Source organism: Fukomys damarensis, unplaced genomic scaffold (assembly GCF_012274545.1).
Source record: "Fukomys damarensis isolate Sample0158 unplaced genomic scaffold, DMR_v1.0_HiC HiC_scaffold_17, whole genome shotgun sequence".
NCBI lineage: Eukaryota > Metazoa > Chordata > Mammalia > Rodentia > Bathyergidae > Fukomys > Fukomys damarensis.
Window position 1 is genome coordinate 2,064,492 of NW_022900929.1, and position 25,675 is coordinate 2,090,166.

General features: G+C 43.4%; 2 protein-coding genes and 1 long non-coding RNA gene across 5 annotated transcripts in view; 2 read left to right on the forward strand and 1 right to left on the reverse strand.

The window, feature by feature from the left end:
* The window catches only part of Ccz1 (CCZ1 homolog, vacuolar protein trafficking and biogenesis associated), a 36,537-nt gene extending 30,463 nt beyond the window's left edge, over window positions 1–6,074 (forward strand). Inside the window, exons 12-14 of one of the 2 annotated variants that reach the window (XM_010642755.3) lie at window positions 3,373–3,531; window positions 3,813–3,940; window positions 5,189–6,074. In XM_010642755.3, the coding sequence (XP_010641057.1) occupies window positions 3,373–3,531; window positions 3,813–3,940; window positions 5,189–5,244 (343 nt within the window). In that variant the 3' untranslated portion in view covers window positions 5,245–6,074. The remainder of the gene's footprint in view (window positions 1–3,372; window positions 3,532–3,812; window positions 3,941–5,188) is intronic. The other variant, XM_010642754.3, reaches the window with a different exon arrangement.
* Window positions 6,075–6,855: 781 nt separating this feature from the next.
* The window catches only part of Rsph10b (radial spoke head 10 homolog B), a 38,857-nt gene continuing 20,037 nt past the window's right edge, over window positions 6,856–25,675 (reverse strand). Inside the window, exons 10-19 of the mRNA XM_010642761.3 lie at window positions 23,599–23,788; window positions 21,976–22,090; window positions 20,912–20,991; window positions 20,678–20,826; window positions 17,848–17,955; window positions 16,884–17,027; window positions 13,407–13,529; window positions 12,173–12,266; window positions 9,073–9,271; window positions 6,856–7,669 (exon numbers count right to left, since the gene is read on the reverse strand). Coding sequence (XP_010641063.1) covers window positions 7,489–7,669; window positions 9,073–9,271; window positions 12,173–12,266; window positions 13,407–13,529; window positions 16,884–17,027; window positions 17,848–17,955; window positions 20,678–20,826; window positions 20,912–20,991; window positions 21,976–22,090; window positions 23,599–23,788 — 1,383 coding nt within the window. The 3' untranslated portion in view covers window positions 6,856–7,488. The remainder of the gene's footprint in view (window positions 7,670–9,072; window positions 9,272–12,172; window positions 12,267–13,406; window positions 13,530–16,883; window positions 17,028–17,847; window positions 17,956–20,677; window positions 20,827–20,911; window positions 20,992–21,975; window positions 22,091–23,598; window positions 23,789–25,675) is intronic.
* Window positions 7,665–23,605, forward strand: LOC104875303. 2 transcript variants are annotated; one of them, XR_004517656.1, is made up of 6 exons: window positions 7,665–8,054; window positions 8,930–10,114; window positions 11,492–11,614; window positions 13,433–13,569; window positions 15,979–17,073; window positions 23,452–23,605. It is a non-coding gene; the product is annotated as an uncharacterized LOC104875303 (long non-coding RNA). The 2 variants fall into 2 exon arrangements; XR_004517657.1 differs by lacking the exon at window positions 7,665–8,054 and having other exon boundaries at window positions 9,169–9,615; window positions 9,717–10,114.

The window sequence follows — 25,675 nt, forward strand, 5'->3', positions numbered from 1 at the left end:
AGACCCTTAAATAAAAGGGCATAGCATTGTGTAGAACCTATACATGTGACGAAAACTTTAAAACTCCAAGCCATCTTTGGGTTACCTGTGCCCCCCGATACAGCAGCAGTGCTGTGTAGTTGCTGTGGAGAATGATGACAAGAAAAAGCCCACACATGTTCGGGACAGATGGAGTTTTGGTCTCCAATGTTTTGGGTCCTTAGTTGGTTGAATCCATAGCTTCAGAACCCACAGGCACTGAGGAAGGCCTTGTCTACTTGGCTTTCAGCTTATAGTAGACAGATGAAAAGGTTTGTGAGAACAAAACCAGCCAAGGAATCCGTCATGGTAATAACTAATGAATACCTCCAAAAATAGGGGAGTTTTTCTTCAAGATTAGTGGACATAAAAACTGAAAAAGCCCAGAATGCAGCCACTGAAGATAGACTGCCATGTGTTTTGAAGATAGCATTGTGCTACAGTTATTTTGTATACTAAGCTTCTGAAGTCATCTCAAAGAATTTTGTACTATTTTCCTATTTAGAGTTTCCTACAGTGACATAGTTAACTATATGTAGTGTGATTTTTAAGAAGGCAAGATGTATGTACAATTTTGCTTTTTAAAAAATGTTTTGATGCTTAAGAGGTGATTTAAAGATTTGGTTTTAACTCTTTGGAAAAGATAACAGGTAAATTCACTTATCGCTATTTTAAAATCAATACACTATTCGATTTTTTTTTTTTTTTTTTGGTGATTGAACTCAGGTCCTTATGCTTCCAAGGCAGGTGGTGGAACCACTGAGCTAAATCCCCAGTCCCTCAATCTTAATTTTTATCTTTAGTAAAATCAAAGCTTCAAAAATTATCCTGAAGTTTTGAATGTGAGCAAGTGTTTTCTTGTTTCATTAGTAGTACTTTGTAAGTAGCAATTTTCTGGATCTGTTTTTATATTATACTTTGTACAAAAGGGATTTACCGTCTTAACTACCTAAATAACTTTTTTTTTGGAAACAGGGTCTTGCTATGTAGTTCAGGCTTATTCTAAACCAACTGTGTAGTCCAGGCTGGCCTTGAACTACAGGTGATCCTCCTGCCTCAAGTGCTGGGATTACAGGCATGTGCCACCAGGCCCTGGCCCTAAATAATATTTCTAATGTAAATTCCAACCTACGGGTATAAAAGAAATGAGTACATTTCACATATTACATATGGGTGAAGGAGGAAAGCTACAGAGTGTCTGGAGTTAAACAAAGCAGCCAGAGCCAATTTGAGTTATTTGTCCACATTTCTCAATTGCAGCTCTTTCCACGTGTCTTTTATTTATTTATTTATTTTGATGCTGGGGATCAAACTTGGGCCCTTGTGCTTGCGAGGCAGGCGTCAGAACCACTGAGCCAAACCCCCGGCCCTCCACATGTCTTTTAAAGTTTTCATCTTTCTATCCAGTTTTTCTTATACTTACTTTTCTTAGCGCTAGGTACCTACTGAAAACAAACTCTGGGTTTCTAAAACTTTACTTTCATTTCCCTGGAAGCTAAATCACCCACATTCTTTCCTTGCCTAGATGGGAAGTATAACAATGTTAACCCACTTGTCCAGAAGTCGGATTTCTGGCACTTTCAGTCCTCCAGAGCATGGCTGCTGACCCTGAAATAAGCAAAGAAGCTGCTAAGCCCAGTGCAGGCTGAGCCCTGGCTCCCCCAGCCCAGGATGTACATGAGGGCACAGTGAGAGGGAGGAACAGGAGCTCATCAGGCTGTGCAGCCCTGTTGTCCCCATGGCTCCCTCAGAAGAAGGAGAGCTCTGATCTAGACAAACTGTAGTAGCACCACCCAGTTTAAGAAAGAAAAAAGAAGCCAGGTGTGGTGGCCTTCACCTGTAATCCCAGCATTCTTGGAGGCTGAGGCAGGAAGATCACAAGTTCGAGCCCAGTCTGGGCAACTTGGTGAGGTCCTATGTCAACATTAAAAAAGTAAAGATCTTGGGGATGTAGCTTAGTGTGAAGGCCCTGGGTTTAATCCCCATTACCACCAGAGAGAGACAGAGTGGGAGTGGAGGCATTGGGGGAGGCAGGAGGAGATTGATTCCAATTAGAATGTTCATTTTACTCCAGCAGAAAAGTATATTTCAGCATGATTTCCATTGAGAATGATGAAGTTTGTATGTTAATTGGTTGGTTTGTTTTTTTGTTTTTGTTTTTGATACAGGGTCTTGCTTTGCAGTTCAGGCTGGCCTTGAACTCACTATGTAACCCAGGCTGGCCTTGAACTAGAGGTGATCCTCCTGCCTCAGCCTCTCAAGTGCTGGGATTATAGGTGTGCACCACCACATGGGGCTCATGGTTGGTTTTTTGTTTTTTTTTTGTACCAGGGATCAAACTCAGGACCTTGTACTTGTGAGTCAGGCTTAGTGCCACTGAGCTAAATCCCCAGCCCCTCATGGTTGGTTTTTTGAGACCACAGTGGTCTTATAATGTATCCCAGGCTGGCCTTCAATTCTAGATCTTCCTGCCTCGGCTTCCTGAGTGCAGGGATTACAGACATGTGTCCAATACCCCACTGAATGGAAATCTTTGTTTTGTTACTGCAAACTTTAGTTATGTGGCTCATTAATATACACGGAACACCTTGTTCACTCCCCAGCACTGTTAAATGATGTCACTGTCCTAAATTGGGTCAGCATACTTTTTCTGTAAGGACTAAAGGACAAGTATTTTAGACTTCATGGGCTGTGGATGTTGCAACTACGCAAGTCTTATTTTAGCTTGAAAGCAGCATGCACATCATATCAGTGTAAGAGGACAGCAGTGTTCCCATAAAAGTTTATTTAGAAAAAATGGCCAGATTTGGCCACAGGGCCATGGTTTGCTGACCTTTCCACTAGATGAGAAATAGCCTATATAGATTTCATTTGCATTTTAAAGCAGCAGTTTTATTTAGAAAAATCATCACATAATGGTTAAAATATTTTTAAGCCAGGCATGGTGGCACAAGCCTGTAATCTCAGCACTTGGGAGGCTGAGGCAGGAAGATCGCTGTGAGTTCAAGACCAGCCTGGGCTACATAGTGAGTTAGAGGGCAGTCTGAACTACACAGTGAGACCCTGTCTCAAAAAAAAAAAAAGGTCTATAATAAAATTATAAGTACATTAATATATATATAAGTATATATATTAGTGTTTAAGAAATAGCTCTCTGGAAAATTCTGTCACACTGGATATTGCATAAGTTACTACTGAAGAGCCTGTCACATGTTAATGAACAAAGATTCTTGATTTGAAGTCCCCATCATTGAAATCTAAGGCCTCAGCCATGTGGTTGTAAGGTCTGTGCGGCTGTGTAGCTTGGCTAAGTATTCTTATAGAATGTCACCATCACAATGACATGTTTTACAGGTCTGAGAAAGAACCCCAATTTAAGTTTATCTATTTCAACCACATGAACTTAGCAGAGAAGAGTACAATTCACATGAGGAAAACGCCCAGCGTGTCGCTTACGTCTGTTCACCCCGACTTAATGAAGATTTTAGGTGACATCAACAGTGACTTTACCAGGTAGTCCTGACTCAGACGAGCTGTCCCCTTCCTGAGAGGAGACACTGAAGGCCTTGTCTTCAGAGCTGTGACCCACAGCCCCATCCAGGGGCTCAAGCCCAGCCTTCCAGGGTGCTGCCTCCAGGTGCACCCTATACCTGAGGTCACAGTTCAGCCTGAGACACCAAGCTTCTGGAGTGTCTGTCCCTGTCCTGGTCCTTGTTTTGGGATGTTGGGTTTTTCTTTTCACTATCTAGCTACGTATGTAAATACACTTGCCTTCTGAAACTCTTGTCTTACAGAGCAGATGAAGATGAAGAAATCATTGTGAAAGCCATGAGTGATTACTGGGTGGTTGGAAAAAAGTCAGATCAGCGGGAGCTGTATGTTATTTTGAATCAAAAAAATGCAAACCTGATTGAAGTCAATGGTAAACAGAATTTGGTATTTGAGCCCAATTTTAATGCCACTGATTTTTAACTCCTTAGTATATTAAGAAGCATGATAAACAAACCAAATGACTTGAAATTTTAAACAGATGCCTCCATTTTATGTTTTTTGTACCCTATAGCACAGGAAACTTGACAGTGGTGAAAAGAGTATCATTTTCTATATTGCTAAGAAAAATCCCTGGCTATATGCACTATTTTTAAAACTACCCTTTTCTATCCTGCAATGGAAACACTTCTGTGCAGAACTACTGGGTCATGTGGCAACCCTGGCTATCTGTGTCTGCACCTCGGCAGGACGCAGTGCACAGGTCCCCTCCGCCCCCTGGCCACAGTGGCTGCTCCAGTCGTCCCCATGGTGTACCCTGGCAGCTGCTCTTGCCCTGGGGAAAGGGTGGCACCCATCACTAGGTTGGACCACTTTGCTGCTCCGTCTTGGACCTGGAGCAAGCAGCCTGGAGCAAGTGGGGAGATACAAGAAAAGTGAGGCTGAGGGGTTTTTCCTCATTATGTTCTAGGGATAATTCAAATTTTCTCTTTATGTTAATAGTTGCATTAGTGTTTGTGTGCATTAAAAACATCAGTAATATATGCCTAATTTAAAATGAGAATTTAAACTGAGTGTGGTGGCTTATGCCTGCAATCTTGGCACTCTGGGAGGCTGAGGCAGGAGGATCACAAATGTTCAAGCTCAGCCTGGGTAATTTATCAACTTAGTGAGACCTTTGTTAAAAAATTTTAAAAGGGAGGGGATGTAGCTGGGTGTGAAGGCCTTAGGTTGACTCCCTAGTACTAAAATAAAATAAAATTCAAATTTAGTAAAATCAAGATACATCCATGGAGTACTTGATCCAGCTTAAGGTTGGGTCCAGAGTTCCTGTGTACTCCATGAGATTTCTCAAGATTGACTGTGTCTTCGATGTGCTCCTAGCCCCCTGCCTGTGGGTATCTCAGGCATGCCACTCTTCTCACTAGGTTGAGTTTCTCAGGCCCAGAGAAGCCAGGTTTCAGGATACTGGGGAGCACTGAGGTCTTGTGGGTCAGGTATCTCTAGCTCCAAATTTGTTAACATCTTTGCCTAGGCTTCTAGATTTTCAAGTCAAAATCAACGCAGATATTTTTATTCGAACCTTATTCCTGAAGAATTTAAAGTACTAATATGTACGTATACTGTAACCTTTTAAGTAAAAAGTCTGTTGTTTACACACTGTTTCCTGTTCTCTTCGCAGAAGAAGTAAAGAAACTCTGTGCCACGCAGTTCAACAACATCTTCTTTTTGGATTGACAGACAGTGGCCCACAGAAAACATCTTTCCAAAATCTCAGCGAACATTTTGTTTACCATTGCAAGTTATTGGTCATATTATTGACTGGATTAATGATAATAGTAAAGCAATACTTGCTTTGAAGAATCAAATTTCTACTGTCTGATGATCCCTTGAGGTTTTTAGATTTTAAATATTTATGTGGAATTGATTAAAGATAGTCAGCTATATATCATTCCATTCTTTTGACATTATGTGAATATTTTACTGGAAAATGAGACTAATAAATTCTTAAAAAGTTTTTAAAATTTTGGTTTTGCATTGAGTATTGTTGCTGGTTTGTAGCGTACCCTGGCCGCTGGCTCCCTGGCTTATGCCCTGTGGATTTAAAACCTCAGTCAACATTCTGCTAGAGCTGTGGTCTAGCAGAATTCCTCAGCCCTGAGACCACAAGAGCCAGGCACTTGCCCAGATAATTGCTAGACTTTGTCTTCAATGTTACCCAGGACTAATAGACCACACCGATGACAGAGAACTGAAACAGAAAGTTTCTTCATTATTCCAGGAACTCCCAAGGAGCCAAAGTGCTGCATATATCTCCTTACAGGGAAGACTGAATTTTACTTAATTTTTGGTGTGGATGAAAAAGTGACTCCACAGACCCTTTTACCTAATCTATGTTGGCCCTTATCTCAGGGAAGAGGAACAGTTTCATCAGTTTGTAGAATTTTCACTGGTCCTAAATAATCCCAAGTTTCCATTATGATCTTCTCTATTTTGATTAGAGTTTGGTTGGTTGGTTGGTTGGTTTTTTGTTTTGTGGTACTAGGGGTTGAACCCGGAGCCTTTACACCGAGCTACATTCCCCAGTCCTTTTTTAATTTTTTAAGAAAGGGTCTTGCTAAACTGTTGAGTTGCCCAGGATGGTCTTGAACTTGCGATCCTCCTGCCTCAGCCTCCCAAGGTGCTGGGATCACAGGTGTACACAACCATGACAGTTTAAGGCTGTGGTTTTGAGTTTCAACTCACACTGGGCTTTGTTTATTGTGTGCATTTTCTGCAGACTTAGCTATTGCTTTGCAATTAGATCACAGTCCATGGTGTAGCATTTGCAATTGTACTTCTTAATGTAAAATGGGTTTCCCTCATTGTGTATTCTGTGTTGAATTCTGGTTCCTGTGTACTCAGACTTCAGTTTCCTGGCTCACATTATATGTGCCCTTGTGGATACTGTCTCCTGCTCTTTCCCGACAGGATGGCAGCTCCCCGGGATTCTGTCAGCTCTGCGTGGATGAGAAGTACATCAGAAAGCGACTCCTTTTACCATGAGCTCAATCCCTGTGAAGTGCAGGTGTTTCCTTTAAGTTGTTTTGTCTGTAATATTGCTTGCTATTCCAGTCTTTTTGCATATATTTATATCCCATGTATTCTTAAAATGTTTCCCTTGGAAAGAAATTATCTGTGTTTGCGGGAGAGAGAAGTGCATTTAATCTGCTTGCTGTGGTGGAGACTGGTATATGTGCACTTTTCCATCTTCCACGTTTCCTATTTACCTTCCTTTCTTTGGTCATCTTCCCCTCTAACTTTCCGTTACATTGATGGTTTTCTATATTCCTGCTGCTAGTGTGGAAATTTTTGATTATATTCTTATTCTTTTTGGTGGTGGTGGTAGTTACCCTTGAACTTTAATATAAATTTTAACTACAGAAATTTCTGGCAGAGACTAAAAGTGTTCTTTGAGCCACCCACTACCATCTGTTCCTTTTCTTCTCGCTGCCCAGAGTTGGTGCTGTGTGGCATTTTCCAAATGGGACAAACAGTGCTGTGGGCGTCTGTGGAAAAGGATTGGGGAAGGCCACGTGCGGTGGCATGTGAAGGACCCAGGGCGGTTACAGGACACAGAAGACAGAGGCAGCTCAAGAAACATTCTAATACCTTCTTTCACGCCCACTCCCTCTGATCTGTTTTATCAGGTTTTAAACTTCATCACTATTGGACGTTGACTTTTTAAACATTTTTAATACACGCTCATTAATGTGCATATGTGTATGTGTTCATTTGCCCAAGTTTTCAAAATACAGGCCATTCGGCGATGATCGGCTGTGTGAGGCATCTGGATGCATCAGACCAAGGCAGGAGCATTTCAGACTCTGAGGAGCAGAGGTGAAATTCAATTTTCTCATGCGGCCTGTGTCACAGTGCTCATGGGTCTGAGCTTTTCTTTGTTTGCTGATCCTTGCAGCCAGCCCGCAACACTGAGTGCCTTTACTTCTTCTTCTTTTTGCTTGGGGTGGACTTGGTGGCCTGGGACACAGCCACGTCCTCTTTGGGAGGGCTTGGCGTGAGGGGCGGGAGGGAGGACTGGAAGTCCATGGGCTCCTTGATGACCGTGATGTCAATCTCGAGATCTTGTCCCTTGGTCTCTTCCTCCCTTAAGGTACTCAGCCTAAGAGGCAAAAACAAGAAGTTAGCTTTTTTCTTTTTTTTTAATTCTAAAACCAGCCCTAAGCTGGTAAGTAAAGTCATTCACTTCTGTATTTTAGCAATGCTTGTGGTGCCTGCCTCTTTGTCTGGCAGTGCACCCTTCTGCAGAAGTAAAGTCTGCCTTGCCGAAAAAATAAAAAAAAAAAAAAATCCAACTAGTACTTGTGAGTAAAACTATTAATCACCCTTGCTTTGCCTGAATTTAGGGAGTGAAGCCTCTGTCGAAAGCCCAGATCCAGTGATCTGTGAAGCTCTTTGTGAAAGGCTTCTGCGATAATCTCCCTCTGCCACAGAGGCCAGGGACCCACATGGCCACACAAAGCTGAGCCTCTGCAGTGACTGCAAAGGTGAGCTCGCGTTTCTGGGGCCAACTGTATCCCAGGCCTGTGCCTGACACCTGCAAACCCCACGAGGTGTTGTCCCTTGTGCAGGTGAACAGATGGAGGCACACATGCAGGAAACTTAGTGACTTAGTGAGACCCTGTCTGAAAATAAAAATGGCTGGAGATGTAGCTTACTGCAAAGGCCCTAAGTTAAATCCCCAGTACAGAAAACAAAACAAAAAACAGCCAGATGAGAAGATGCAAAGAGTGAAGTCCAGAAGGGTTTCAGCATAGGGGACGCTGGCCTTGCAGAGTTTGGAATGCACCCTTCCATCACAAGGATGTGTTCACCAGCCAGGGAACTCTTTAGCCCCGCACTGTCCAGCATGTGTGTGGAGCTTGCTAAGTAGGTGTGAGTGGTTAAATCATTGGCCACTAGCAATAAGAGTCTGCACACCACCAGTCCCAGCGGTGAAGGGGTGAAGTGGAAAGTTCCACCTCTCCAAGCACACAGTTGGGCCCTCTAAGAACCAGCCTTCCTGCACCCCTACCTTGTGCAAAACGATTTAAAGTCACGCCACTGTCATCTTATTGACTATCAGTGCACAAAAGACACTCTTGGCCATCCAGAGGCTCCAGGGTCTGAGAAGCTCTGGGGTTTGGAACCAGGCACTAAGACCCAACATTCCAAGAAAAGATGCTCCTGTTTCCCCAGAAACTCTAAAGGCTTTGGAAGCTATGGTGGGAGCACAAGCTGGATATTTATTGTTTTGTGTATTTGTTTCTAGGGATTGAATCCAAGGCTGAGCTACTTCCCAGCCCTTAATTATTTTTCATTTTGAGACAGGGTCTTTCTAACTCACTGAGGTGGGGCTCAAACTTGCATTCTCCTGCTTCAGCTTCCCAGAGTGCTGGATTAGGTCCAGCTGTATTTGTTCCTCGGGTCTCAAATACTCTATTTGGTTCTGGTGCTTCTGGAAGAAGTCAGAAAAGCCAGCTGAGCATCTGCTGCAGAGGAGGGCGGGGAGCCTGACACCCGTACCTTGCTTCCAGTTCATCATTCTCTGCCTTCCTCTGCTGCGCCAGTGCTGCCTCCTGCAAGTGGTGCTCCTTCACTTTCTCCTTGAGCATCTCCTGGTGTCTGTGGGCGTGGAAGAGGGTGTTCACAAAGAAGGAGTGCATGTGACTCTTCCACGTGGGGAGCTTTTCCTTCTGGTCCTCCTTGGACTTTTCATGTTTCTCTGGAATAAAGTTTCATCACAAGGAGCGTGAATGCTCTCCCACCATACCTGAAGTCATTGCACCCATTCTGCATGGTGGGGCACATGGCCCTCTCCGGGCAGTGAGGATGGAGGGACCTGCACAGCACATCAGTGCCCCCTGGGATGAGGTGGCCGTGCAGTGGACACAACTGTAATTGCCCTGGAGCCTCCTGCCTATCCTTTTTTCCTAAACAGCTTAAGTATTTTAGTTTTTGCAGTGAAAATGTCAGAAGCTTCACATTCCATGTATTGGGGAAAAACCCTCTCTTGGCATTGCCTACACTATCTTTGGTGCGATTTTCACTCAAGAGCTGAGTGAGAAGGTAAGTGGATTCTGTCTGCCTGGGCTGCTCCACTAGAGGAGGTGGGACCGGGTGCTACAGGAAGGGGATTTCATTGGTCCCCCCTCTGCTTGCCACTGCAGAAGCCAATGTGATGGGCCCCAAGTGAAAGGAGTAGGAAGAACCGTGCCACTTGATGCCAGCACCAGTGCTCAGAGACTAACGGGGACCTTACGTGCACCCCTTCATGGACCCCCATCAGGCTCAGGCTTGGGTCAGTGTGGCACGTAGAGATGCAGATGGCAAGTGGTGCACACAGCGCCAGGGGCTGCTGCCCAAGGGCCAGGCACAGCCTCCACTCCCTGCAGACCTCAGCTGTGTCAGCCTCACAGCCCAGCTGTGCCACTTCCTAGCAGCCTGGGCCAGGCAGCAGCTCCACCATTTTTTCATCTGCAGAAGGGGAGCCACGACTGAACCATCTGCAGAGAAGTGGCGGGAAGGCTGGATGCATCAGTGCACGGGAACTCAGCTCCCCGCACACGTAAACACTTGGTGGGAAAAGTCTGTTTGAAGGACTGAAATCACAAACTTAAGCCAGGGAGCAGGGATGGAATAGACTGATACAGATTTGCATGAGATGAAATTTTTTTATGAAAGGCAATTTATTGAGTGCGATTCCTAATGAAGACAAGCTTGCCCATTTTATAAAACAGATTTGTACAAAAAAGTATTTATTGGGTATCTATTATGTACAAGACCCTGTTCCAAGCACTGCAGGAAATACAGCAAAGTAAAAATATCTGCCTGTCCTAATGCAGTCAAAATGACGTTGACATTCTGTTGCATATCCTATTAGCTTCTTCCTGTGCTGTTTTTTATTTTTATTTATTTTTTTCCTCATTGAGTTTATTGGTACATTTTAGGTATACAGTACAGTTACACTCATCATTGGGATCTTGTACCTTTACAAGAAAAGTATTTTCTCTCATATTAGTGTTTTCTCTTTCTTTCTTTTCTGGCAGTATAGGGGATTGGACCCAGGGTCTTTTCACTGAGCTACATACATCCTCAGCCCTTTTTTTTTCATTTTTTATTTTGAGACGGGCCCTTTCTAGGTTGCCTAGGCAGGACCCAAACTTGGCAGTTGTCCTGCCTCAGCCAGCCAGAATGCTGGGATTACAGGCCTGTGCCACCACACCCAGTACTGTTTGCTTTTGATAGTCTTATTTTGTTGATTTAATTTGAATTTCCCCAGTTGTCAGTGAAGTTGGGCATTTTAAAAATACTTTCATTAGTCACTTAGCTTTTGTGAAAAGACTTTTCCCTATTTTTTTTGATACCGGGGATGGAATCTGGGTCCTTGCATTTGTAAGGCAGGTGCCAGAACCACTGAGCTAAATCCCCAGCCCTCCCTATTTTTAATCTTTTTTTATTTTTAGTATTTTAAGAATATTACCCTTTCTCAGATTTTTCTCAGTTGGACTTTAAATTTTGTTCTTGGTTTTTTTTATTAAAAACTGATTTTTAAATAGTTTTAACATTTTCATTATAGTTTTACTTTGGTTTTTATACTTAAGAAGGACTTTTCAACACTAAGTATATAAATGTTAACCTGTATATACTTCCAGTTCATACGGTTCCAATTTTTACTGTAATAACTCTTTACTCCATCTGAATCTTTTTCCCAAGCTCTGCCAATCCCAGCACCATTTATTAAGCAATACATCTTTACTACGGAGGAATAAACTTTATTACATATATCAAATACTTAAGTTTGTGATTTCTATGGTTTGCCTATTTTTTGCCATAACTAGTCGTACTTATTGTAGCTCTACACTTTCAGTATGTTTTAATATCTAGAACTAAAATTATCCTCTTGATTTCTTATATCTATTTCTGCTTTTTCACTTTTTTCCAGATGAACACCATGATCATTTACTCCAATTCATAAAAATACTGGGATTGGGATTAGTTCGAGTAGGAATTAAACCTGTCCTTTATTTTGAGGAGTCTACCCTGCTACAGTACTAAATGTTGTCCGGTAGGTGGGATTTCTGCTATTCCAGACTTTTCTAAGATCTATAAAGTTCAGTACTTAGGGTTTAATTGTAAATTGACAAATATATATAATTGTAACCCTTTTTAAAAAATGTGTTGGCTCTGTATATTTATACACACACACACACACACACACACACACACACACAACACCTGTAAAATTTCCTAGTAGTTTTTATTATAGAATTTTTCTTGGTGTTGTAGTAGTTCTGGTCATTTTCCCAGGTTTGCAGATTTTTTTGTGTGTGTACTGGGAATTGAACTCAACATATTCTCCCCCCACCATCCTCCCTCTCCCTTCCTTCTCCCGCCCCCCATCTCCTCTCCCTCTCTCTCCCCCTCTCTCCTCATGACCTTGCGCTTCCGCAAACACGCCTGGCCCTGTTACTTTCTCTCGAATCCCATTTTTTCTGTTTGACTTCTGAATGTTCCTTTTCAGTTACTTGCCTCAGCTGATAAGAAAGATGCTTATAAAATTTCATAGTACATAAATTATAAGCAACAGGTCATAAATATACAGTTCTCCAGTTAAAATACTTACCATTTTCAGATGAAAAAGCCAGGCCTTTCCCTGCAGGCTTAAAGTTCATTTTGGAACTTCTGTCATGACAGAGAGACTTTTTAATCTGGGGCTTCTACATTAAAAAAAAAAATCATAAAGCAAAATATTACTTCTATATCATTATGGGTTAAAACTAGATTTTTAAAAATGAGATTATTACATTATAAATAATTAGAAAATTGAAGCCTTTTCCTTTGAGTTAATATAATAACCTGTGTAAAATATTGAGACATATTACAGAGAGAATAAGTTACTGCTTCTCCTGAGAGGCTCTGTTCCCCTCCCCCTCTAAAAGCCCCAAAGATTTTTAAATCTCCCCTAGGAAATCATTTATTACATGTGATAAACCAAACTCAGATTCACAGATCCATGGTTTCATGATCACATCTATGCTGCAGCCCCACCCTCCAGCTAGATCTTGAACTGCAGGCTTATCTCCACCTGGCCACTTCCTGTCACCCCTTGGGCACCTCTGGTGTGCCCGGAACCTGTCCCACACCTATTTCTGCAGTGGCCCAGGACAAACACTTCGGCCTCACCTTTGCCCTCCAGTTCCTCCCACACCCCATCCTCCAAAACCCCTGGGGCTCAGTCAGCACCACCTCTTCCCCAGGTCAATTCCCAGAGCTTCCGGACCAGGTTGTCACCAGCTAAGCCAGAGGCCCCTTCCCTCCCATCAGCTCAGGGTCAGCCACGTGCGCTTCTGTCACCCCCACCCTTAGAGTGTGAAGAGTGCTGTGTGCTAGCAGGTGCCAACCCAAGGCTTCGGCCCTCTGCTGTATGAGCATTATGGGCTATCAGGGAGCCATTCCGAACCACTCCCCCGATGGCTCACAGGGCACTCAGTGAGCTGAAGTGCCCGGCTTGGCAAAGCCTCACTGTGAGCTCTGCTGTTCACTTGCTAGAGTCTTCCTCTCCCATCAGTGCGTGAGGTCCGCCAGTCACACTGTCCTCCACTGCTGGGCCCACAGCTGCACAAGAGCACGCTCTGCTTGCTCTTTGTTTTGTTTTTTGGTGGTACTGGGAATTGAACCCAGGCCCTGCACACTGAGCTGCATCCCCACCCTTCTTTATTTTGAGACAGTCTCTCAAAATTGCCCAAGCTGGGCTCAGACTGCTCAGGGTTACACGCCTGCACATGGCAGACCCATGATAGTGCTCACCACTACAACTATGACAGGTGACTGTGACATGGCAAGCTGTAAATACAAACCTCAGCTTTCTGTATTTTACAATCAGGTAAGAGTTCTAACTTGCTCAAAGACTTGGTGCACCTGAAGTAAATGATGTCTGACTCCTGGCTTCTGACTGCATTTGGACTCCTGCTGTGGACACTCTAAGGACAAGCACAGAGAGGGAGTCTGGCTTCCACAGATGTACGTACATGTCTGTATGCACAGACACACATTTCTTTAATAAGGTATTAATGTAAGGTGAATATATGAAGCGTACTGTTTGAGTTTTGACCTGTGAAATCACCTCAGTCAAGACAGTGAACATAGCCAGGCATGGTAGTGTATGCCTATAATCCCAGCACTCTGGGAGGCTGACGCAGGAGGATCTCATGTTTGAGCACAGCTTGAGCAAACTAGTGAGACCCTGCCTCAAAAAATAAGCTAGGCATGTAGCTCAGTGTAAAGTTCAGTCCTCAGTAACACACACACAACCTACACGTGTACATGTGCATGTGAGCAGGCAATGGCTGATTTGCTTTCCATTAGTACACACTACTTTGTAATTTCTAGAATTTTATAAAACTGACCATGCACTACACACCGTCTTGCCTGGACTCTTTCACCCAGTGTACCTGATTTTGGACCCACCTGTGTGTGGCAGGTGTCATGGATGGTTACCGGGCTGTCCTCCCTGTGCAGATAGAATATGACCTCCAGCTTGGTGAGCTGTGTGCAGATTGACTACTGGATTTGTTTTTATGACCCGGGATAGGGTCTGCTTGGATAAATAGTTCGTGTATACTGGGAAACAGTGAGGATTCTGCTGTTGGTATTTAGATAAAGTTGCTTCCTAGTGTTATTTAAATCTGATGCTTACTGATATTCCATCCACTTGCTCTATTAATTACAGAGAGCAGGGCTAAATCTCTAATTATGGATTTGTCTATTTTCTCTTCCTTTTAATTAGTTTCCACCTGTACTTTGAAGCTTACCCACCTAGGGTTATGTCCTGTTACTTAACTGAGCTTATCACCGTGAAATGACACCCTGTCCCTTCCTTTACTCTGAGATGTTTTTTGCCTAATGCTGATGATGTGTGGTACATCACTTTCTACAGTTTTTCACCTATTTTTATAATTGAAGTACATTCATTGTAGACATTTTAGTAGCTTTGACGTTTTAAAATCTGACAACCTATGCTTTTTATTTAGGGTGTATACACCATTTCCATTTAAAGCCTTTGGGTTGTTGTCATCCTTCTGCATATATTATAAATCTCATGAACACTGTTATCCTTGCATTAAACAGTAAACTACCTTTTAAAGATTTTTTTACAATTTTTAAGTTGGGCATGGTAGCATGCATCTAATCCCAGCACTATAGAAGGCTGAGGCAGGAGGATTGCAATTCTGAGCCCAACTGGGCTCTGCCCCCCCTTCCAGTAGTGTCATAGGCTGAGGACCAAGGGCTTTAACACGTGTGCCTTCAGGGGACATTTCATATCCAAATTATAGCACTGTTATGCATTAGAAGGATTCTCCCCTCCAGCTCCTGGGAATGCAGACTGTTTCCAGCCCCATGTGAATCCACTATTCCACTTCTTTCTGGAAGCTCTTTCCTTGGCCCCAGGAGTTTCCTACATGCACGCCTACATTGGTACACTCAGCCAGTGATACAAGAGGCGGTAGCTTTTCCAGATGTCTAGAGCTTATTTGCCCTCTCTGTGGCCTCCCCTAGATTACTGGGAACCTGTGAAGTTGCTGTGAGTGAGCAAGAAGACTGGGCTTTCTTAAATTTTAAACTGACCATTCCCAAATTTTTCATCGGAAGGGAGTAGTGACAGAATTGGAATATGACATGAACTTTCCATTCCCAAAAAAGAATGAGGGGGACTAACCCCTGGACCAAATTACTATAATGCATTGTAAAAAGAACAGAGAAACTACATGGTCCACAGTGCCTCAAACAAAAGAAACTGCATAGAGTGACACTGAAAACTGGAGTGAACTGGAGCAGAGGATTTCTGCAGATGTTCACACCTGTGTTTTCAGAAGCTATGAGGATGCCATCTGCTGTGGTCTGGCTGGGGCTTGGGTGTCCCCCAGGCTTCATGTTGAAATTTAATCCTCATAATGAGGGGAAAAAAGGTGGAAACAATCTGATTATGGAATCAGACTGTGTGGGGTGAGACTGTTGGGAAATGATCAGGATTGGTTATAGTCATAGGGTGCTGCCCCACGACTGAGCCTGGTGGCTTTATAAGAAGAGCAAGGGCCAGGGATTTAGCTCAGTGGCACTGCACCTGCCTTGCAAGTACAAGGTCCTGAGTTCCATCTCTGACACCAAAAAAAAAAAAAAAAACCAAAAAAACAAAACAGGGAGTGAGACCAGACACATACACACAGACATGCATCTCTTGCCAAGTGATACCCTGTGCCATCTCCTGACTCTGCCAGCAAGAAGGCCATTAGCAGATGTGAGTCCTTAAATCTCTAGGACCTTTTTATTTGTAAAGTTATTCTAACTCAGGTATTTTGTCACAGTAAGGAAAGCTATTACATCATCCATGAAATTATGAATCAGTTCAAGGTGGACATTTGTTTCCCTCAGAAAAACAGTCCCAGACAACCTGGAGAAGCCATCAGTGAGAGCCTCGCTGGCTAATTTGGCAGCACTGAGATATGGAAAAGAACACAAGCCCTCAGCCTCCCTGCGAGAAATCCAAGGCACATGCCAAGGATATGTGGAAAGAGACACTTCTCAGCCCACAGAGAAAAGCCTCCTCATTGAGCAGCTCGGAAGGGTCTCCCAGCTCAGGGACTCACTGGGCCCCGAGGCTCTCCCTGTGTCTCTTTGAGACATTCTCCCTCCAGATGAATGTCTGAAGCCCTCTAAGTTGAAATGCCATCAAAACACTGGTCTCTGGGCCGGGGATTTAGCTCAGTGGTGCTGCCACCTGTCTCACAAGTGAAAGCTCCTGCATTCAATCCCATTAAAAATAATAATAATAAAGAAAAAAAACACCGGTCTCAATTTGATCCAGATCTGGATCCTTCGTAAAACTCCTGGCACAGTCCTTGTGCTGCCAGGGTCTTGTGGTAGCATCCGGGGCATCCATCTCTGGAGCAAACGCCCACCTCAGGACCTGTTCCTTGACATCTGTGCCCTGGGACAGGCTTTCCACTCATACAAATGCTACATATGCATGACGAAAGGTCACACAACAACCCACCGTAGATGGCCGAGCCTGGTACCATCAGAGAGCACAAAGACTTCACTGGTATTTCCCTCTCCTGGGGCTAAGAGTCTCCTTCCTGGGCCTTGACCAGGAAATACAGGCTTCCTAACTTTAAAAAACAAAATAGTACTCTCCTTTCAAAATGTGAACATACATCATAAATTTTCTTAAGTCTTAAGAAAAATCTGGGTTACAAAAACACAGATCATTTTGATGAAGGTTCATCCATTCCAGAATAAAACCATCCCTTGCTTTGTAAATTCCAAGGTATTGTTACCTGATTTACTAGTGTATGAATGCTTCCAAATCTGTTTCCAGACAAGCCATCACATGGAACATTTAAGGAGAATTCAGTGCTTTGGTCAGGAACCACGGTGAGTGAGAAGGATATGAGAGCTTCAAAGAATTCCAGGAAAACCAGCTGAAAGACAAGAAAACACAGGAGTCTCATTCGGATGTACTGAGAGGTGGGCTGGCAACTGACCTGAGAGTTGACTTCTTTTTTTTTTTTTAATTAAAATTTTTTTTTATTTTTGACATAGGGCCTCATTCTAGTTCAGGCTGGCCTTGAACTCACTATGTAGCCCAGGCAGGCCTTGAGCTAGTAGTTATCCTCCTGTCTTAGCCTCCCGAGTGCTGAGATGTCAGGTGTGTACCACCCATGCCAGGCTGGGAGTTGATTTCATTTTTTTGGTACCAGGGATCAAACTCAAGATTTTGTACTTTCGAGGCAGGTGTCAGCACCACTGAACTAAATCCCTGGCCAACCAAGGGGGATTCATTTCTTTATCATCATTTCTGACATCTGCAATACACTTCTGCCAAGCATGGCACACCTGTAGTCCTGGCACTCAGGAGGCTGAGGGAGGAGGATCGCCATGAGTTTGAGGCCAGCCTGGGCTACGTAATGAGTTCCAGACCAGACTGGAATATACAGTGAGACCATCTCAAAAAAACTGAAAAAAGAAAAATCCATTGCAATGCCCTTCCAATATTAATCTCTAGTATTCTAATATAATCAAGGATATATTTACATATACAAGAATGTATGTATGTATCATTTTATGAGTTTGAATTCAGATTATTTTTCATCAAATTTTGGTTCTTGGTATCCAAAGTAAAACATACATTCTTAATTGGCTTTGGAGTCTTTTTTGGGGGGGGTACTGGGGATCGAACTCAGGACCTTGCCCTTGTAAGGCTGAATCAAATTTGTACCATTTAGACACTGCTTTACAAACCTCAAGTTCAAAGTTGCTGTCAATTCCATCGTGTATGAAAGGATTATCCTCTGCTATTACTGCCACAAATTTGGTTGCAGTTAATTCTTTATTTATCATTTTAAAGTCCTGTAAAAGAAACAACCAACCAAACCATAACTTGGTATAGAGGTATATACTTTAATATCAATAAACCACTTTTTAAAAATGTACCAGAAGTCTTTATCTTAAAAACTGATCATCTGATTTTTGTTTTTTGAAACAGGGCCTCGCTGTGTAGTTCAGGCTGTCCTTGAACTTGAGGCAGAGGTGATCCTCCTGCCTCCACCTCCCAAGTGCTAGAATTACAGGTGTTCACCACCACGTCCAGCTACCAAAAACTGACCACTTTCAGCAGCATTCTGGACTAACATGAGTATTTACCTCTCTATCCTTTTTCCAGTTCCTCTTACACACACACACACACACACACACACACACACACACACACACACGTCAGAGAAAATGGGAGAGTAAATGATCCAAGTATGAAACAGCGACACAGTCCAGAAGCTAGGGAGCACTGGGCTGGTGGGCTCAGCAGAACAAGCAGAGGAGCTGAAGGGGTACAGAGTGAGTGGAAGGAAAGGCCGCACACAGGGAGACCAGCTCGAGTCTGGCTGGAGCCCTTTCCACATGGAAGGTCCATACTCAAGAGACCGAACTGGAAGAATCTGGCTGGGAAAACATTCGGTGCCCCTCAAGTCACAGTGCTATGCTAGAAAAGAGGATTGGGTGAAAACGGGTCTTACTGTCACCCCTCCCACCCCACCTTTCCTCTGTCCCAGGACCTGTGACACCCAGGTCCAAATCCCCAGCAACTGCCAGAAGTTCTCATCCAAGAGACAGGATCTGCACACTCGCAGCTCACCATGGGGCAGCGACCTGGCAACATGCTGTACTGAAGCTTCACCCCTGCCAAGCGCCACTACCCACAGAGATATCATCAGCTTAACAGCCACAGCCAATAGTGACATACAGGCCTTACACACGGCAGCGCAAGATAGAAGCACAGAAGCCAGAGAACAAGCTGGGCACAGTGACACAGCCCTGTAACCTCAGCACTCTGGAAGGCTGAGGGAGGAGAATCATAACCTCAAGGCAGCCTGGCCAACTAAGTGTGAGACTCTCTCAACATTTTAAAAGGATTGCATTGTAGCTCAATGGCAGAGTGCCTGCTATTGCATGAGGCCCTGAGTTCAATTCCTGGTACCTCACCAAACTGCAAACAAAACCTTTGAATTGCTAGGCTATCAACTCACTGTCCTGAAATTTAATAAAAGTGGGGAAAAATCAAACATGTATCTCCCCTTTCCTTTATGGACTTATATTTCAGAGTATTCAAATAACTGGTGAAGTGAAGCTCTTTTTAAAATAAACCTCACAGCTAATACATGCTGTGGATAAGTGAAATAATAGACTTTGGAGATTACCACAGTACTGTCCCTGGTGAAGTACTGAACATCACCAATGGCCATCATGAGCTGCTAGAGGAAGGCTTGTGGAAAACATCATTGAAGGGCCCTGCCACCACCCAGGAGCCCACTGAAACCCCAGAAAACATTTGTGATGCAGTGCCACAGGAAGAACCCAGAACCACCCGGGTCACACGGAGCCTCTAACTGCCACTGGCATGGAATTGTGACAGGAAAGGACATGTTAAACACCATGAAAAGGATACAGTCAAAGCCAAGATAGCTCACCTACTCTGCAAGGACAAATGACCATGAAGTAAAGGGCAAGGTAACCTGAAGTTGGTGGCACATGCCTGTAATCCCAGCACCCTGGGAGGCTGAGGCACGAGGAACCCAAGTTCAAGCCCAGCCTGGGCAACTCAGTGACTTAGGGAAACCCTGTCTCAAAATTTAAAACTTTTAAAAAGGGCTGGAGATGCAGCTCATCTTGAAGGCTTCAGGTTCAATCCCCAGTACCACAAAAACAAAAGGGGAGCTCAGGCAAACAAATAGACAGTTGTATATCTCATCCCCTTGCTATATACTTTTAAAAGCTTATTTTCCTAAACACATGATTACTGTCTGCTTTTTACATACATGCAGTACTGTTAAATGTCTTAAAGCACTGTCATTAGTTAGTATTCGACTCTTTCAGCTTCATCAATTACAGATTAAAAAGATCCTAGAACACAAACCACCAATAGTATGAGAACACTGTATAAACAAGATGTCACTGCTTTCTGCGGCTAGGGAGGTAGCTCTGTGGGAAAGTGTTTGCCCCATATGCACAAGGCCCTAGGTTCCCACTGCCAGAAAAACCAATCATAATAAAAATGGCACTCAAGCCCTCCTCTACCTCTCAGAGGCCAGGTCTGCAGCAGTACAGACACTGGAGTGAAGCCGTCCCTAACCCCTAATGTGAGAGCACATCAGGAAGGCAGCCCCTCTTTCTGTGCCTCCCTTATCACAGACCATTTGTGTTACTCTCTGCCAAAGAAAACTCTGTTAAACATTCAACTATGAAAATTCATTCTAGATGGGGTGTGGTGGCACATGTATGTAACCCTAGCTACTCAGGAGGCTGAAGCATGAGGATCACAAGTTTGAGGCCAGCCTGAGCAACTTAGTGGGAGCCTGTTTCAAAATTTTTTTCTAAAGGAGATAGGGATGTAGCTCAGGGCTGGAGCACCTGCCTAGCAGGCACAGGGTCCTGGGTTCCATCCCAGAAATGCTCCCCAATTCAGCCTTGATCTTCACCTCATTATTTATATATTATAGCTAGGATAGCTTGCTTTTCTTTAATGTAAAGATGCTGTAAATATAAAGCCAGTATCAAACCCAAGTGGAATTAAACTTACTTTCAGCATCCACAGGAAGTGTCTCATCTTCATTGTAAGCTCACCAGGAGGAGCTGCACTCGGTCTGCAGTAAGCTGTGTAAATCTCCCAGCACTTATCAATATAATTCATTATATAGAGTGCCCCCTCTCCCTCACTGAATAAATTGCCTGAAAATATAACATTCAAAAACTGATTACAAATTAAATTTTGAAAAATGATGGTGAATAGTACCCCTTTTACTTTCATATTTACCTTTTACCTGGAAGGCATTTGGACGAATATTTTCAGTCATCAGTTTTGTAAAACACAGAAAGAGCGATGGGCTTCGATTTCTATGATTAAAAAGACATCACAGTTATTCCCCCCAGGAGCTGGAACTTAACAAGTTCCCTCTTCTGGAGTGTGGACTAGACTTAATAACCAAACTGTAATAGACAGGGTAGAGAAAAAGACAGACCATGAGTTGCCAGTAGAAAACCCTGCCTGGCCCCATTCTGACCTGCAAGCAGGGTTAAGCTTGCCTCTAACAGGACATCTGACCTCGTGTACAGCCTGTGTGATGGAGGGCCGTCCACCAGCATGGTATTCTTCCCCAAACCCATAACCTCAGTAGAGTCATAAGACTGCTTCACAACACTGAAACGGGAAGTTTCACACAAGGACTGGCCAGGATTAAGTGTCAAGGTCACTATAGACAGAGTCTGAGACATGATCACAGGTCAGAGGAGCCCATGAGGGCATGACCAGTCAGTATAAAGTGGCATCCTGGACTTGATCCTGGGACAGAAAGGGGATAGTGGGAAAACTGGAGAAATCTTTTAAAAGCCTATAACATTAATATCACAGTAACATTAATTCCTTGCTTTTGATGAATGTACTGTGTTACATAAGGGGGATGTGAGTGAAAGGTATATAGGAACTCTAGATAGTAACTCAGCCAAACTTCTGTAAATCTAAAAAAAATAAAAATTTTGTGGGGGGAAAAACATGGGCTGGGGATTTAGCTCAGTGCACCGCACCTGCCTTGCAAGTGCAAGGTCCTGATCCCCAGTACCAGAAAAAAAAAAAGGTATCATGTTTGCTTTAAGGCAGAAAATTCTCTCCTAAGAAATGAGTTGGCCATACCTCCTTCTGAGTAAAATTCCAGCAGCTCTACACAACATTAAAATGGCTCAGACATGAAGGGTGTTTAGAATCGTACTATAATGTCTTATGGCTTTGTGGCTGAAATGTGGGGGGTGCTTCTAGACCTTGATTTTTGGGGCCATATGGGCACAATAGTGATCATTGGAGAAAAGAGGATGACAGGCACTTACTGGTATTCTTTGTGATGAATGTGGTAAGCCAACTGCAGGAGATAACTCAAGAATGTTCTCAAAAGTATTTTTCTAAACGGAGAATGAATTTCTTCAACTGGTATGCTGTTATTGGCTAAAATAAGAAAATTGGAGAGCATGCATTGTCTTTCCAGCAGTGCCTGTTGTATTTGCTCCTCGTGTACAACCCAGAGAACTCATGACTCTAATGGAGTCCACACTCCTCAAGAGTACTCAGAACATTATGCCATGGGGCGGCTCGTACCGTTGGTGGTACAAATGGATCTGATCACCTTTATCCATCTTTTTATTATTAAAATTTAAAAGTGTATAAATGGACCAAATCTAGTTAAGTTGCTTAAATTTGAATTACTACCCAAATATAAATATTAATTAACAATATTCATACCAATTAAAAATTATAGTAATTAACAAATTTATTTTATTAAATTAAATCAGAGCTGCCCAATAGTAAGACATGAATTATGGCCCTGTCGTGAATATGTTAAAAATGTTTAGTAGTATCTTTTTAAAATTTTATTGGCACATTTTAGATACATATATAATGATCACATAAATATTTATTTTTGAGAAGATAATTTGAGGCTTTCAGTTCTGCCTCTCAGAATTTAGCCGAAAGGAATAAAACCTTCAAGGTTGTTAAATTTATCTTACGGACATTCTATTTGAAATCTTAAGACTGCCTGTAATGGTTTAGATCTAAAATATCCCCTAGAAGGCTCATGTATTCAGAGGTGGGGATTTTGGAAAGTGACTGGATCCTGGGGGCTCTACACTTATCAGTGAACTAAATGTGTGGTTAGCTAAATGTGTGCTTAGGTGTATCACTGGGGTGTGCTTCTGGAGAGCATATCTTCCTCCCTTCTCTCTCCGTTTCCCGGACACCTTGACCTTCCACCATGATGTTCCCACCTTGGAGCTAGATGACCATGGCCTAAATTGCCTGAATCACAAACCAAATTAAACCTCTCCTCCTTTAAGTTGTGGGTTTTAGGTATTTGTCCAGCAACAGGAAGGCTAATACACTACCTAAAGCCTTTTCTACACTATTCCAAACATTCACTCATCCTCCTTGACCTGATAGTTTCATGCTTTTCCACTACAGACTGGGGACAGGCACACTTTTCTGTAAGGAACCTGAGAGTAAAATGAGGCTTTATGGTCCAGGATGGCTCAGTCATGCTCTGTAGTGTAGGACAAAAGCAGCCACAGGCAGAAGATGGACACAAACATCACTATGTTCCAGGGCTTCAGGAGAACAGGTGGTGAGTGGGACTGGCCAGAGGCCATACTTTGCTGACCCTTTTATTGATGGGCTTGTACTGTTGCTATTGTTGCATAAGGTCACCTCTGTAAATACAGTATAAGCATGGAAAGCAAGGCCACACATCGATTTCTGGAATACCCCTCCTGACCTGTGCCTTCTCTACTTACCCGACTTTTTTTTCCCCTCAGTGCTGCAGGTCAAACCAAGGGCCTCATAGGTTAGACAAGTGCTCTGCCACTGAGCCACACACCCAGCCCTCCTAACTTGTTCCTATGATGTCACGGCATGTTAATCATCCTCTAGTCCCAAAGAAGTGATGGACCTGCAATACTCACCATTTAACATCCGATCCATATCAGCAAGAGTTATATTGTGGTGATGAAACTTGCAATCTTTTAGAAATCTCCAGAAGTGAAGCTTTGTCATGAGGAAGGTGTTGTCCGGAGAGTGGTCACATCCAAGGCTGCTGTAGAAGCTATAGATTCTTCTTAATTCTGTAATGCTTCTTAAGAGAGCATATTCTACCTGAAGAGAAGAAAGCCATGTGTATCTTTTCCTGCCTTGTGAGAATAAGACACAGTGCCTGCTTTCTAGACTACACAGCACTATGTACCTCTGCCTCTCCATGAGTACCATCCTGCCGGCTCACCTCCACTCAATAAAATGCAATTTCTGATTAACAGTAACAAAATATGTTGTTTTCTGGAAAAGAGAGTTACTATCATATTGCTATGTGATCACATCCTGTCTCAATGGCAGCAATATAAAATTGTTACCTACAGATCAATATCCCTTGAGTCCATAGATGCAAAGTTCCAGGACAAAATAAACTCAATCCAGAAATCTACAAAAAGAACAGGACATCAGCATCAAGTGGTTCCTCCTGCTGCAGCCTCCCAGAGTGCTGGGATTATAAGCAGATACTACCAAGTGGATTTAATTGCAAGGCTGGTTTCAACACTTGAAAAATCAAGGTAATTCGTCATGTTGGTAGACTAAAAAAGAAAAATCACATGATCATACCAAGTGATGCATCTGACAGCAGTTAACATCTGTTCATGATAAGCACACTCAACAAATTAGGGATAGAAAGGAACCCTTAACCTGCTAAATGGCTCGTACAAAAATATAGCTAACAGCATAGAAAGGCTGGAGGTGTGAAGTAAGCAATGTTCATGCTCTGTTACTAACCTCTCTGTCCCCAGGTCCCGCATGAAACTCCCACCCATGCTACCCAACAGCCTGTATGGTGTACCCTTCTACTCCAGGTGTCTGTGTCTCAGTGCTGAAGAACAGCATAAGGGGTCCCAGGTAGCCTGAAGAGCCTCCCTGAGTTGTGGCATCAGGCACATTACACTCAGCATTACCTCCTGCCTTTTAAGATTCAGCACGATTTATGCTCTATCCTAAAGCATTATTCTAGAGCACAGAACTTGTCTTAGTGAACCTCAAAATGTAATAAAGAGGGGCCGGGGATTTAGCTCAGTGGTGCCACCGCCTGCCTTGCAAGAGCAAGGTCTGGAGTTTGATCTCTGGTACAAAAAAAAAGAAAAGTAGTAAAGAACCCAAGACATGCAGTGTATGCAAAAAGGAGGTGTCAATGGGAGAGCAGAGTGGAGGCAGAGGAGAGTGGATCTAAGCAAGGAGCTTCCTGCAGGGCTCAGAGAAAGGAATAAGGAACAGAAACACCCTGCAGGTGCCCATGGCGAGCTGGGCCTGGGACAGACAGTGGGGTGACCTGGAGCAAGGCTACCATCCTTCTCTGCCCCATTTCTGCTATGCAAAAACACTTGCCCCAGAGGCTGTTGGGAAGATCCAGGCACTTGAAGGCACTGGAACCCAGGGCCAGGGGCCACTGTGCAAGCAGCAGCACTGTCACCATGTGAGTTCACAGTTAGGATGGGGTTTGGCTGAGGCAGGCTGGGCAGAGAGGCTGAGGTTGGATCCCATGAAGTTGAGACAAGGGCAACAACTGGAGTGGGACAGGATAGCTTGAAGGCTTACAGGACCCCTGCCTGCATGTTTAGCTTGTTCTAGCTGGACCTGGAATGCTCCAGGACCTCTACTCAAAAAGACACCATATTTTGATTAAGACACCAAAATGATACCAATAACAGACAATACATGTAATCATAGCAAAACTTAAATAGATCCAAATTAAGGGAAGTCTACAAAATAACCGACCAGTACGCTTCAAAAGTCTCAAGGTTACGAACAACATAGAGGAGCTGTCAGACCAGAGGTGTAAAAGACACCTCTGTCTTTTAAGTACAGTGTGGGGCCCTGAACAGAAAAAGGGCATTGGGAGGGAACCAGGTGAATTCTGAGGCAGAAGTCTGGTTTAGGTAACAGTGCTGAAGCAGTGAGCAGGTCTGGGGCCCATCATATGCCAGGGTCATCAGAAGATGCCAG